Genomic DNA, 13,358 nt, shown 5'->3' with positions numbered 1-13,358 from the left:
GCTCTCTCCTTTCCACCTCTCTCCAATTGTGGTCCATTTATTTGTTTTACTTACTTAAAGGTGCAATTCTATGCATGTTTAGACATTAAAAAAAGTCCTGCGTCTCCCAGTATTCCCCAGCCAGCCATGCTTTTCCAGGCAAAAATGCCTCCACAGTGCAGGTTACAATACAATTAAAATAGTATAAATGAAATGCGAAAAAATACACATTCCATCAGAACAAGAAAGACAAGAGAAGAAACTCCCTTGCCACCCCCAGCTCAGCCTTTTAGGATCTCTCCTACACCAGGTTGTCACTGTGGCACTTCCTGTGGCAAAATGGAATGTTGCTGGGGAAATCAAGCATGGATTTGGATGTGTGGAGGGCAGTTCACTGAAGAAATGAGAAGGCCGTTTGAAATTAGAGCATATTCGCATTTTAATCAGAGGATTTCCAAGTATCCCAATTAGAGGCCAAAAAAGGGAGAATTGCATCAGAAATTCTGATGATTGATGAAGACAGCTCCCTCCACTCCTCATTGCATTGACCTCTGAAGTGGAACCAATGCCATTCATTAATAATTTAATTAAAATGACAACATATTATTTTTTCCCTGTACCATCCAGAACTGTAAACATTAATTTAACATAGCCAAGAATCATGAAATGCAATCTTAATTACTAAGACACCAGGATAGTCACCTAAACTGAATAAGGCAGGCAATTAACTGTTCTTTCTCCCTTTCTTTCTAAATGAGCATTCAGCTTCAAGAGTGGAAATAAATAACAGACTGAAAAAGTTAAGTGTGTGTGTGTGTGTTGTGAAAAACCACACACACACACATACTGAGTTCTAACAGTTCCATGACATTGTTAAGAAATCTCTAAAAACGATCTGTTTTGTTGCCTGAGGCAGAAAATCCAAATGGCTCCCCCTTTCCTGCTAATTACGATGGGGCCTGGAAGTTGTCCTGAGCCAGCCTCTTCATGGCCACGATGACTGGGAAATACATGCGAGCATGCATTTCTTGTGCAGCTCGTGCCCATGTCATCGGGGCCTGCGCCTGTAGCGTGGGCAGCCCCTCATGGGCTGGGGAAGAACAGGGCAGGGCCCGTATTCCCTGTTTCTTGGCAAAGCAGGCAATTTGCAGATTTATCTCCCGTATCATAGGAACAGGATAATAAGAACCGACAAAACGAGTGGAATTTAAATTGCCGGATTTCTAGGGACGCTCCTTTGAATTAAAAATAGCTGCTGCCTGTGTAACACGTTTCATTAGCCATATTCACAGCGCACGTTTAAAGCCAAACCCGCTTGAAACAGAATGAAGGTGGTGGCGGTGTGGCTTTGGGAAATGCATCAAGGGCCTTGTGAAATATGAGATCATCCCTACTAATGAAAGAGGTGCACACGCAATGGCCCAAGACTCGTTCAACTCGCTGCCTAATGGGGCACATGGGTAGTGCATGATGCATGTGCTGTGTTTTGGAAAGATGGGTCCAAACTTGGCTGTTCTTCCTGGCTTTGCTGTGGTTATTCTTGCATACTCACCCCAACAGGTGAGGAATCAGGAACCTGTTGAGAACTAGAATGCCCCTGGCTCGATCTCCTATTTTCACCACAGTTGGCAGACAAGAAGAGGATACATGAACATGCATCAGACAGTGCCTCTTTTGATGAGTGGAACCTTTTCACCGTGGCTCGGGCTGTTGCCAGTGGAACAGTCTGGAACCCTAAGGACCAAAGCAATGTGCTAAGATGTTTTCAACTGGACTGGCATCACAGCTGTCAAATCCAAAGGTTCTGTGCCTGCTGCCCTCTCAGCAGAATGAATGGCAGAGTCCTAGCTGGCAAAGTGGACAGGTGAGGGGTTCCATGTTTGAATGCTCCTCTGCATTTTTAAAAACCAGACCCTCCGCACAAGTAGAAAACCTGTGCAGCAAGGGGAGTGCTGGGACTGGACCTTTCCCTCCGATACACTTGTTTTTAACTTGGGCAAATGGGGTAATAATTTTTTTTATTATTTTTAATCCGTGGTCTTTCGCAAGTCCATCTGTCCTCTATATATTTCTATTGTAAATATCCTTGTCAGTTTCATCCTCTCCACACACTATTTTGCTTAGCCCGGCAGAGCCATATTTAGTGCTTGTCAAAGAACTTGTCAATTTCATCCTCCGCTTTGGCACTTCCAGGGCCATAAATAATATTTTTAGAACCCATAATCCCGCTTGTGCAAATTTAAAGACATGAAAATTAAAAACAACAACAACAACACAATCCCATTTGCACAAATCACAGGCCCCTAAAAACATGGGCAAAAAAATGCAAACATTTCTAGAATCGGGGTGGAGGGCGGGGGGGGGGGGGATCCGCTGCAGTATGCCGCCACTTATTGAAATGACAACACGGCAAAATCCCATCTGGCTTAAATGGAATGGAATTCCCAGTGTCACACATCCCTACACTCTACCCGTGAATATCAAACTGGACTGTCCTCCTCCTCCTTGATCTGGACCCTTGCTGTCACCCCAGACAGCTGGCTGGACCCCCACACCGTGCATTTCAGCATTCCTTCCTTCCCCTCTTCAGCCATGCACAGACCAAGGCCCCAGGGTATGCTCTGATGGCACACAGAGGCGGCCACTTTGCCGAAGCTATCCCTAAGTGGGACACTGGCTGGGAACCCTCACGCGCTCCTCCTTGAGTGCCCATCCCCTCCGACACTTCTCAGAGGCAACTTGTAGCCCCTCTATGCCCCTGCCAAGGATCACTGCCTGAGGGGTGGGGCGGGGGGCCCTTCCCTTATGTACTGCCAGTGGCGCCCCTCTTTCTGCTGACTTCACGTCTTCTGCAAGAGCACGGCGCTGCAAGCCAGGAAGACTCGTAACCGGCCATCTGTTCTCAACAGTTGAAAATAAGCTCTGGCCACTGTGTGAAACAGCAGGTTGTGCCCTGTGCACCACCTTCACGTTCAGACATGTGGATTTAAGTGGCATGCGCGTCAGAGGCGAGTTGCATACAACCGGCCTCCCCTCTCCCCCCACCAAGCACCAGTTGGAGATTTCACTTCTACAGAGTCTCCAGGGAGGGAGCTGAACTGTGAAGAAGGGCGACATGAGCAGATCTCACTAATAAAACGTTAGCCAGGCAAAAAGCGCAACTAAGCTGTGTGATTGAAGGTGACAAGGACTTGCTACGGACAGGCAGTTGAAGCCTATGGTTGACAGGCAGGAAATAAATACATACGGGGATACATCTAGTGCCAGCTGCCTGTTCGGGCCAACTGTCAAATACGGAGGGCTATGATGGGGGTGCTAAAGAGTATTTGGGAACCCGCTCGCCAGCAACAGTGTTTCTGGGACATGCTTGCGCCTCCCGTTTCTCCATCGCCTTTCTTCTGATCCCACCCCCACCCTGATTCTTACATCTGGTTCTGAGGCCAAAAAGCTGTTGCCGTGAGAAGCGTGGCCCTGGGCGGCGTTAGCTTGATAGTTCGCAGCATCAGCCAATTTCTCCCGAATTCGCTCTTGGGGGCCAACAGATGTTTCCTGTTTATGGGAGGGAGAAGGAAATAATATCTAGAATCATAGAATAGTTGGGTTGGAAGGGGCCTGCAAGATCACCAAGTCCAACCCCCTGCTCAGTGCAGGAATCCAAGTCCAAGCATCCCTGACAGATGGCTGTCCAGCCTCGTCTTGAATGCCTCCAGTGTGGGAGAGCCCACCACCTCCCTAGGGAATTGGTTCCATTGTTGTATTGCTCTAACAGTCAGGACATTTTTCCTGATGTTCAGCCGGAATCTGGCTTCCTGGAACTTGAGCCCATGATTCCGTGTCCTGCACTCTGGGATGATCGAGAAGAGATCCTGGCCTTCCTCTCTGTGATAACCTTTCAAGTACTTGAACAGCGCTATCATATCTCCCCTCAGTGTTCTCTTCTCAAGGGTAAACATGCCCAGTTCTTTCAGTCTCTCTTCATAGGGCTTGGTTTCCAGTCCCCTGATCATCTTTGTTGCGCTCCTCTGAACCCTCTCCAGTTTGTCTGCATCCTTCTTAAAATGTGGTGCCCAGAACTGGACACAGTACTCCAGATGAGGCCTAACCAGTGCTGAGTAGAGGGGAACTAATACATCATGGGATTTGGAAGCTATACTTCTATTAATGCAGCCCCAAATAGCATTTACCTTTTTTGCAGCCACATCACATTGATGGCTCACATTCAGGTTGTGATCTACAACAATTCCAAGATCCTTCTCACTTGCAGTATTGTTGAGCCAAGTATGCCCCATCTTGTAGCTTGGTTTCTTTTTCCAAGGTGTAGAACTTGGCATTTATTGGCTATTAAATGTCATTCTGTTGTTTTCTGCCCAGCGCTCCAGCCTATCTACACAGATGCAAACTCTGTCAGAGTGGCAGAGACAAAAATGACCATCCCCGAGGAAGGGGATGCGTTCGGGCCTCGTTGCTCTTCTTTGCATGCAGAAGTCCCTGGTTCAGGGTCTCTGTGAATCATCTCAGGGCACATGGGAGAGCAAGACCCTGTGGATCCTCCTACAATGCTGACACCCTTAGCACCTTCAGGGAAGCTACACTGGGTCCTCCAGTAGTGGTGGCCTCTGAGGAACCTCTGGACAGCTCCCCCAAGGGCCATATGGCCTCCATAGGGTCTGAGGAGGAGTCTGAGATCAGCCAGTCCCAGAGCACGTCGGCACCCAAAGGTGGAGGCACGGACCGCTGCTTGAAGGCGGAGTGCATGCCTCAAGAACTGCAGCAACCAGGCTACTTGGGAGTAAAGGTCTACTTGCAACCCAGGGTCTTCTCAGGAGTTGGGAAACGGAAGCCAGCACTACAGCTTGCAGCTTGATCTGGGTGTGGGCTGGGAGACTTGGCTATATAAGCCTTCAGTTGAGGCCTGCTAGCTGCTGGAAGAATGCCTTTATTTCTGCCCTGAGTGCTGTGAAGCCTTGCTTCTCCTTGTGCTGACCTCTAGACTCCTGGTGAGCCCTTGCTGGGGGACCAGGACCCTGGACACAGTGGACCTCAGTCTCTTCCAGTAAGGCATGTCTGGCATTCCTCTGTCTAGGGATGGCCTTTCCCCTTCCCCCTGGGGGGACTAGGCCACCACCTCTCCTGAATCGTGCAGGACCTCCCTCCTTCTGCACACCTGGCTGCCCCAGATCCACCTCCTCTGGGAGGAGGCAGCAGTGTGGAGAGTTCTGAGGCCTGATGGGTGGCCTGATCCATCAAATCGGCAGAAGAACTCAGCCCAGGATGAATGCTCCAGTTGCGTTTGCTGCTGTGGCCTCTGCTCATTAAGCTACAGTTTTGTTCTTTGGCTTTTTTCATTTAATGATCCTTCTATGGTTGTAAAGTTTGTTGTTCTCCTGGGTATTTAAACTGCTTTACCTACCTGTGTATAATTCACCCTTTTTCTCTGCTTTGTCAGCTGAAAAGGCAGGGTTTTTGGGGTGCAGGTTGGGGGGTAGTGATTGCTCTTAAATCCTTTCTACAAAAATGCTGTAAATCTATAAAAAGAAATTAAACAAGAATTCACTGTTGTTTCTTCCTCTCCAGGCTGGTGTTGGTCCTTAGTTTTGTCTCTGTAGTTCTTAGTTCTTCATGCCTCAGAGCAGTCTCCTGACAGTGTGAGGGTGGGGTGCTTCTTTTGGGGTGCAGAGCTACTTTCTGGCTGCCAGTGCACCTCTGAACTGAATAATGAACCAGCAAGCAGGATCCAACCTTTTCCCTCTGTTGGGGCTCATATTTACAGTTCTTTCAATGTCAGAGCGGCAACCGGTCTTCAAAGAGTGCTAATCTTGTTGCTGTTATTTTGGGGTTCCCTTGGGGTGGTACGCCGAAAAGCAGAGAAGAGAATGATTAACAACAAAATGACGGGGGGGGGGGTGTCTCTGGATGGTGGTGGTTGAGCTTGCAGGCTGCTAAAGTCAGCAACAGTTTGAAAGCAGAAACAAAGGTTTGTCCCTTCTGTCCCCAAAGGCTGTCCCTTTTGTCTGTCCATACTTTTGAGCTCTAAGCTCTGGATCACAGCTTGAGCTAAAAAAGGAAGGGATGTGTTGCATGATGACATCCATTGACCTTTTCTGCAAAGCTGTATTTCAGAAAAAATGTTTACAGTGTCTGCTTTGCAGCAGGACTCTATGTGACCACGCACACACTCTTCCACTGGTGCCCACCCAGGGAGCTACTTTGCCATTCTTCTTTTCTAGAGATGCCAGCTGGGAGCTCTAGATTGTCTGCAGCAGAACTTGAGAGAACCAGCTCAGTGATATTCTTGGCCCCTCTGTCAAATTGAGCCTGCTGCCTATGAGATAATCTGCCTTTTGCATCATTTTGGGAGTAATTAATTCACAGACAAATGTAGTTCTCCAGTTGGCTGTTACAAAATCCGCTTTGTCTGGAGCAAAAGCCGTTATGTAACACAACACTGAAACTTCAGAGGTGAGAGCAAAATGCAGATGCAGTGAGCAGAACTGAAAATGGAACTGTTGACCTGGAGAACAGTTTCCACTTTTAAATAAGGATGGCCTCAGACTGTCTTCTAGGGCAGGGTGGGCAGAAGTTTTGGACTTCAGCTGCCCCAAGTCCCTCTCAGCACCACTAATGGACAGGAATACTGGGAGGTGAAATCCCAAACATGTGGCTTTGGATTTCTGCCCCCCCCCCCACGTTCTAGGGCATGCGTGCCCAACTGGTGGACTTTGAACTGCATTCCCCACCCCCACCCACATGTGACTTGCATCTCCCATAAGGGGGGTTCTGTGGGACAGGGGCTCATTTGGAAGCAATGCAAGAGGAAGGCATGCCCCATTTCTGGCTTGGCCAGTGCCGCTCTCCATGTGAGGCAAGAGCATCCTCAGGAGGGCCTCTGTGCTCTGTAGGTTTTGGAGGCAGACCGTTGCTTTTTCTGCAGAGCGGGGTGTCCAGATTACATTTCATAATATTATGCATTTGGGAGATGCTGAGTACCACCAGTTGCTGAGGGCTGCAGCAGGAGAGAGCACTCTGGCGGAGTCCATGTCCTCCCTCCAAAGCATCTGTGTGGCCAGGTTTTAAAAAGGGTGTGTTATCGGGGGGGGGGGGGGCTTGGTCCTCTGATGTTCTGACATCCACCTCAAGTAAAGGGGGAGCGACAGCAGGACAGCCCCCACTTTTTAACCTTAACCCCACTTTTAGCTTTGGATCCCAGTCGAACATCAAAGTGGCCAACTCCAGTGGGATGGAGGTCTCTGGGGAGACAGCTCCAGTGTTGGGTGATTTCTTTCTGTGGTTGGCTGCTGGAGGTTTAGAAGTCTCCCTCACCCCACAAATAAACTGGGGCTCTGTGCATAAAAGAGGGAGGGGGTGCAAACATCAAGGCCATTTCCTAACTTTGCAAAGCAGACTTCCCTGCTCTGCTGTCTTTTGTGTGCAATGCAAAGCAAACAAGGCCGGCAAACACAGATGTACCTTTGACTTTTCAAACAGACGCAGGGCATGTTTGTAATCCTGGATGGCCTGATCAAAGTGGCCCTGGCAGAGATGAGTTGTCCCCAGCTCCTCGCAGACACGCGCCTCACCATCCCAGTCACCTGGAGAAGGAGTGCAGAGAGTCAAAGGCAAGCTCACCTAGGGAGGACCAGATAGTCCAGGGCCACGTCTACATGGAAACGCATGCCAAAGCATTTTCATCTTTTACCCGGATTATCATGAAATCAGCTTTGGTCCATCAGCGGAAGATGAAACAGGAAGAGCGGAGTATGCACCACCTAAAAACCCACTTTCACAAGTCACACAAGACAAGAGCACTTTAAGCCGCAGTGAGTGTCATCCGCCGCAGAGATGCTGCTCAGCGAATGGGAGAGGCTTGTTCCCTGCCCTGTCCATGCTCCCGCTACTGGCTGCCTCTTCCCCTCTTTGTACTCCTTACTTGTACGTGTATTGCAGTAACATCCCTGTGAAATACCGTGGCTGCAGGCTCTTGCTACCGGCCGCCCCCTCTCACCCCCCCCCACCACTAATCCCCTGTTTCTCTTCAGCTTGATTCTGCAATGTGAAAAATGTAGACATGCAAACACTATCTCAGCTACCCGTGCAACAGTCCTGTAAGGTAGGTCAGGACTATTCTCCCCGTAACATGTAGCATTTAAGAACATACAAAGAGCTGTGCTGGATCAGGCCAAAGGCTTGCCTAGTCCAGCATTCTCTTTGCCCAGTGGCAGCCAGAGGCCCTGAGGGGAAGCCCCCAAGCCAGACAGGAGCCCAGCAGCACTTGCCCACTTGTGTTCTCCAGCAGCTGGTTCTGAGAGGCACGCTGCCCCTGACCCGGGAGGCAATATGTAGTCATCACAGAATCGCAGGGTTGCCTGGCAGTAGCCCTCGATGGCCTGATCCTCCGCATTGCTCCCTCATGGATTCCATTGTGTTTATTTACCTGTGGCAGCTACTGCTTTCCACTGCACTTGTCTGCACGCCAGACTGGAGGGACGGTGGAGGGCGGCAAGTGCAACATGGGGCTGTTGGCACCGACTGGCCAAGCAGCAGGAGGGAGCCCCCTCCTTGGCTGTTTTCTGGTACTGGCACATGGCGGGAGCACCGAGGGGCAATGGCAGAGTGGGAGGGCTCTGGCTTTGCCTGCAGAAGTTCCCAGATTCAAACCCTGCCAGCATCTCCAATAAAAAAGATCACATAGATCCTGAGACCCTGGAGAGCCATTGCCAATCAGAGTAGAAAGTCGTGGGGGTGCCTCCACGAGCAATTTACTGTGCGTTTGCTGTGTTTGGAGGTTGTTCAGGGCACACGACATCATGGCCATCCCACAGCCACCCTGGAGTCTTGTGCCGGAAAACTGTTTTTTCTGAGAATACTTTTAGTCTGATTGTTTTCCTTAATTCAGCTTATCTGAGCTTCTGTTGCAGTGTGCACCAACTCTCCACATTTACTCCAGCATGATAGCCCTGCCCAGGGATGTGCCTTTCACCTGGCCATGACCTCACTGACCCCAGTCAAGGGGTGCTTCCCCAATGTTTTCCCTACCTGTGTTGCCCCGATGTTTCCACCATTTTTGCAAGATTGCAGTTCCCGAGGTAGTTACTGGGGAACCCACAATTGTGCATTTAAAAAATATCCCTATCACACTATAGTGAAATAGACTCATAGAACAGTAGGGCTGGAAGGGGCCTACAAGGCCATTGAGTCCAACCCCCTGCTCAATGCAGGAATCCAAGTCAGAGCATCCCTGACAGATGGCTGTCCAGCCTCGCCTTGAACGCCTCCAGTGTGGGAGAGCCCATCGCCTCCCTAGGTAAAATAGTGCATTTGTGTAGCAATACCTATACCCCCTATAGCACTATTGCAAAATAGCACATTTGAACGGGAGTAGCTATACCTCTTATAGCATTATAGCACTACCACGAAGTGGTGCATTTGAACAGGAGTAGCTATACCACCTATAGCACTATTGCAAAAGGCAAAATAGTTCATTTGTACAGGAATGCCTATACCTGCTATTGCGCTACTGTGGTTTTAGAGGGACAGTAATAAAAAAAATTGGGGGGAATTGGGCATAGGTTGGGGAGGCAGGTGCTAACACACACTCGCCTGAGAAAGCAGAAAGGGCAGAACAAGGCGGGAGTGGGTGGTAAGGAACAGGCTCTCTAGGTGATGATGTAGATGAGACTCCATCTAGTAGCTACCCAAACAATTCACAGTAAACTGCCTTGTGACCTGCCAAGAGGCCCAGGCTAGCTTTGGGATAATCCAGGCTTTCAAGCCCTGTGTGCCCCCAAACGGAGCAGATTCAACTCCAGTAAAAAACACAGCAAAGTGGAGAGCGAACTAAACCCGTCACTGTGGAGATCCCCCCACTGGGCTGGATGGGCCAAGGGTCCAGCTTGGTCTAAGGTGGTGGAGGCTGGTGACTCTGATGTCAGTGGGGTGGTGAATCCTCTCCGGGTTTCAGTCAGAACCAGGCAGAGCTCTAAAGGAGCTATCCAAGGATAGCTTGGATACCTTGGATAGCTCCTTTAGAGCTCTGACTGGTTCTGACTGAAACCTGGAGCGGATTCACTGCCCCGCTGACATCAGAGCCACCAGCCTCCACTGGTCTAAGGCCGGTTCACACTGTCTCTTACCTGCCTCTGCAAAAGCGTTCTGAGCTGATAGTAAAATTCTGCCATGTGGTAGTTTTTCAGCTGTCTGTGAGCGGTGGCCAAATTGTGGACGCACTGAGCTTGAGCAGCCTTCTTGCTCTCACCTAGCACACCTAACACAAAGTTCAGCAGGAATTGTGTCAACACCGGTTAGGCAAGTGGATTCACCCCCTTCCCAGATGCTCTAGAAAACTGCTCCCCAAATGACATGACTCCAAAAACACCCCGGCCAGGAACATTTTGCTGTCGAGCAGCCCTGCCGCCTCACCAAGAGAGCTGGTCTGCCCCCAGGGCAGGAGGTGCGCTCTGGGCTTGCGATCCTGCACCCACATTCTGGGCCAAGGGACGCTGCATCCTGCAAACGGTGTCAATTCCATCGATTACCGCCACGCCTTTTATTTTGTGTACTGCCCCTTGCTCTGTGGCAATTTTCCTGAATTGATTGGCATTTTGTTACTCATGAAGAGGGCTGACGAGATATGCAGACCACGCTTCTGGCTGCTGGAAGTCTTAAACAGCCCCCCCTCCCGGATTTTGAAGTTTCAGAAGGAATAGATGAATTGACAGGGAATTAATAGGGGGTGATAACTGGGGCTCAGGCTCCCCCTCTGCCTGTGTTCCATTTCTGGCCTTGAACCTGTCACTTTTCTCTCAGCCACTGTGGCCGCTTTTGTGTAAATTGGATGCAGCAACAAATGTCGGTGCCAAGGAGTGGCTGGGTGTTCCCAGCGCTGTAGCTCAGTGGCAGAGGCCCTGCTCCGCAAGCGGGCTGTCCCAGGTTCGATCCCCAGGAGCATCTCCAGGTTGGGCTGGAAAAACTCCTGCCTGGAACCCTGGGGAGCCGCGGCTGCCCATTCAAATACTGGGCCAGATGGACCAAGCATCTGGCTCAGTCTAAGGCAGCCTCCCATGTGCTCATGTCTGCGGCTCAAACCCCACCTCTGCCTTGTTTTCAGTCTGCTGCACTGGGCCAGTTATTTGTCTCCACGTAGCCCAGTATCCTGCTTCTCACAGTGGCTGGCCAGATATCTCAGGCAACAGCACTTCCCTCGTATTTGCTGACAGAATTGCAGGGTATACTGTCTCTGAACATGGAGGTTCTATTTACCCATCCTGGCTGATAGGAGGAGCTTCCCCAGGCAGAGCAAGGGTGGAGACGGTAGAAGGAGCTTCAGGTGGGTGGGGCAGAGAAAGGTGGGTTGGGAGTGGCTTAACAGGATGGGGCACCCCTGGATTTTGGAGGCACCACCAGGTAGAGGAGAAGAGCCCAGGTGATGCGAAGAGGCTGTCAAGGAGCCAGGGATGGGACTGACCTTCCCGAGGCCGTGAAGAGGATACAGCCCCATGGCAGACGGGCCCAGCAGCCCCACTCGCTTCAAGGGAGCAGGCCGCCCAGCCTGCCTGGCCAGAGCGAGAAACCTCCTGGCACTCACCGTACATGTCAGCCGCCTGGCTGTGGAACCTCAGGGACCTGGCAAACTGCTCCAGGGCGTTGCAGGCGGCACCCAGGTTTTGCAGCAGGACGGCTCTCCTCTGGACCGAAACGTCTCCCTGGCGGCTGCAGAGCTGCAGCGCTTCGGCAAAATGCCGCTCCGCCTGCCCAAAGCGGCCCATTTCTGCGTAGTGCAGCCCCAGGTCGTTGCAGAGCTTGCCTGGCCGTGAGATTGGGTGAGAGAGCCAGCGTGAGCTGGAGGCAGGGAGAGCCAGCCTCTGAAGATGGTGGGGGGACCCTGGATGCTCCCGGTGGGAGGCTCCAAGTGGCGCAATGGCCCTTTCAGCTGGGCAGCCCCCCACCCCACTACTTAAAGGGATCCTCGGGGTAGGAACAGACTCGGAGGAGACACTTGCCGGGACCACTAAGAAGGGGCCTCAAGTCCCCCTTGGACACGCGTCTGGTGGCCAGGCTGCCTCAGCCTATGTCTTGACCCTCCTGGGAGTTGGCATGAGCCTGGCCGGGAGTGATGGAGTCGTCTTCGTGGACTTCCCCTGCAGAGTTAGCTGCCAGGCTGTCGCAGAGGCAGCGAGGGGAAGCAGGCCCGCTCCACCAGCTCTGCTGGGAGACCAGCGCTGTTGGATCCCTCTTTGCCCTTCCAGCTGGTCAGCATAAGAACAGCTAGGCAACTTCAGGAAGGGGCCCCTGGGTTTGCTCATTTTCCACCCTGCTCCTCGTCCTTTCGTCCCTTCTTTTGGACTGTGGGCCTGTGGGCCTCCCTTGTTTTGATGGATCTCCTCATCCAAGCCACTCTGGGGACTGGGGGCCCTGAGTCCCGAGGGCATGCTGTTGGGAGTTGCCCGCCCAGCTGGATGGCACGCTCAGGCCCCCCCCCCCCATGATCTTTGGGACTATTCTGGTGGCAGGGTTTTGTTTCAAGGAGACCAAGTGAGTGTGGGGGACACCCTTGGGCATACCTCGCAAGGCCTGGTTGGTTATGCCAGCGCACAGCTGGCCACAGGCCACCAAGGTCTCCAAGGCGTCCCCTGGGGAGCACTTTGGGCTCTGCAGGAAATAGTTGGCTGCCTCCCTCATGGCCATGGCGGCATCTTCCAGCAGCTGTGCTCTCTGGTAGGCCCGACCAGCCAGGCGAAAGGTCTGCGCGGCCGACGCCACGTCGCCTGTGCTCACCAGGCAATACGCCAGCTTGGTCAGGGCCTCAGCGGCGCTCTGCGTGTGGTCCGAGCTGTATTCACGGACGGCCTTTCTGTAGAACTCCACGGCTTTGGCGTGCTCCCTCAGGCGGTCATAGGCGGCTGCGATGTTGAAGTAGAAGTCGCCGTCCTCCTCCAGTGCTCCAGCTCCCCTGGCCCTCCACAGACACTTGAGGCCTTTCCTGGGCTTGCCGGTGGCGATGTAGGCTGCGCCGAGGTTGAAGAGGCACTGGGCTTGGCTGGGAGGCTCTGGGAGGCGACTTGAGAGCAGGTACGCCTTCTTGAACATGGCCAAAGCCTGGCAGTCTTCGTTGTCATTGAAAAGCTCTATTCCGGCCTTCAACAGGTGCTGCATTTCAGCCTTGAGGGACACCGTTTGGCTCCTAAGCTCGTCTTGGATAGGACCAGAGACTGCAGAAGAGGGCATGCCTTCCAGAGTGGCTCCTGAATGCTGCAAAACCACGCACAGTCCCATCATTTGCACCGTAAAATGGAGTTTATCTGTTTTTATTTTCTATTATTTTGTACCCTGCCTTTCTACCAAGAAAAATGGCACTCACAGTGGCTGACAATCATAAATACAAC

At 51.7% G+C, this 13,358-nt stretch overlaps 1 protein-coding gene across 1 annotated transcript; it reads right to left on the bottom strand.

The window, feature by feature from the left end:
- Nucleotides 1–396: 396 nt before the first annotated feature.
- On the bottom strand, nt 397–13,358 carry LOC146336894 (tetratricopeptide repeat protein 24-like). Its single transcript, XM_084816395.1, is given in 7 exon segments — nt 397–1,713; nt 3,406–3,528; nt 7,447–7,568; nt 10,110–10,136; nt 10,139–10,240; nt 11,561–11,779; nt 12,537–13,358. Coding segments are annotated over 7 exon segments (1,350 nt in total). The 5' UTR covers nt 13,252–13,358; the 3' UTR covers nt 397–1,671.

This window comes from Heloderma suspectum, chromosome 11 (assembly GCF_057233095.1).
Source record: "Heloderma suspectum isolate Gila_16-S chromosome 11, 16-S_ref, whole genome shotgun sequence".
In the NCBI taxonomy this organism is placed as follows: domain Eukaryota; kingdom Metazoa; phylum Chordata; class Lepidosauria; order Squamata; family Helodermatidae; genus Heloderma; species Heloderma suspectum.
Note: the sequence above shows the minus strand (reverse complement) of the source record. Positions and strands in the feature narration are given on the sequence as shown.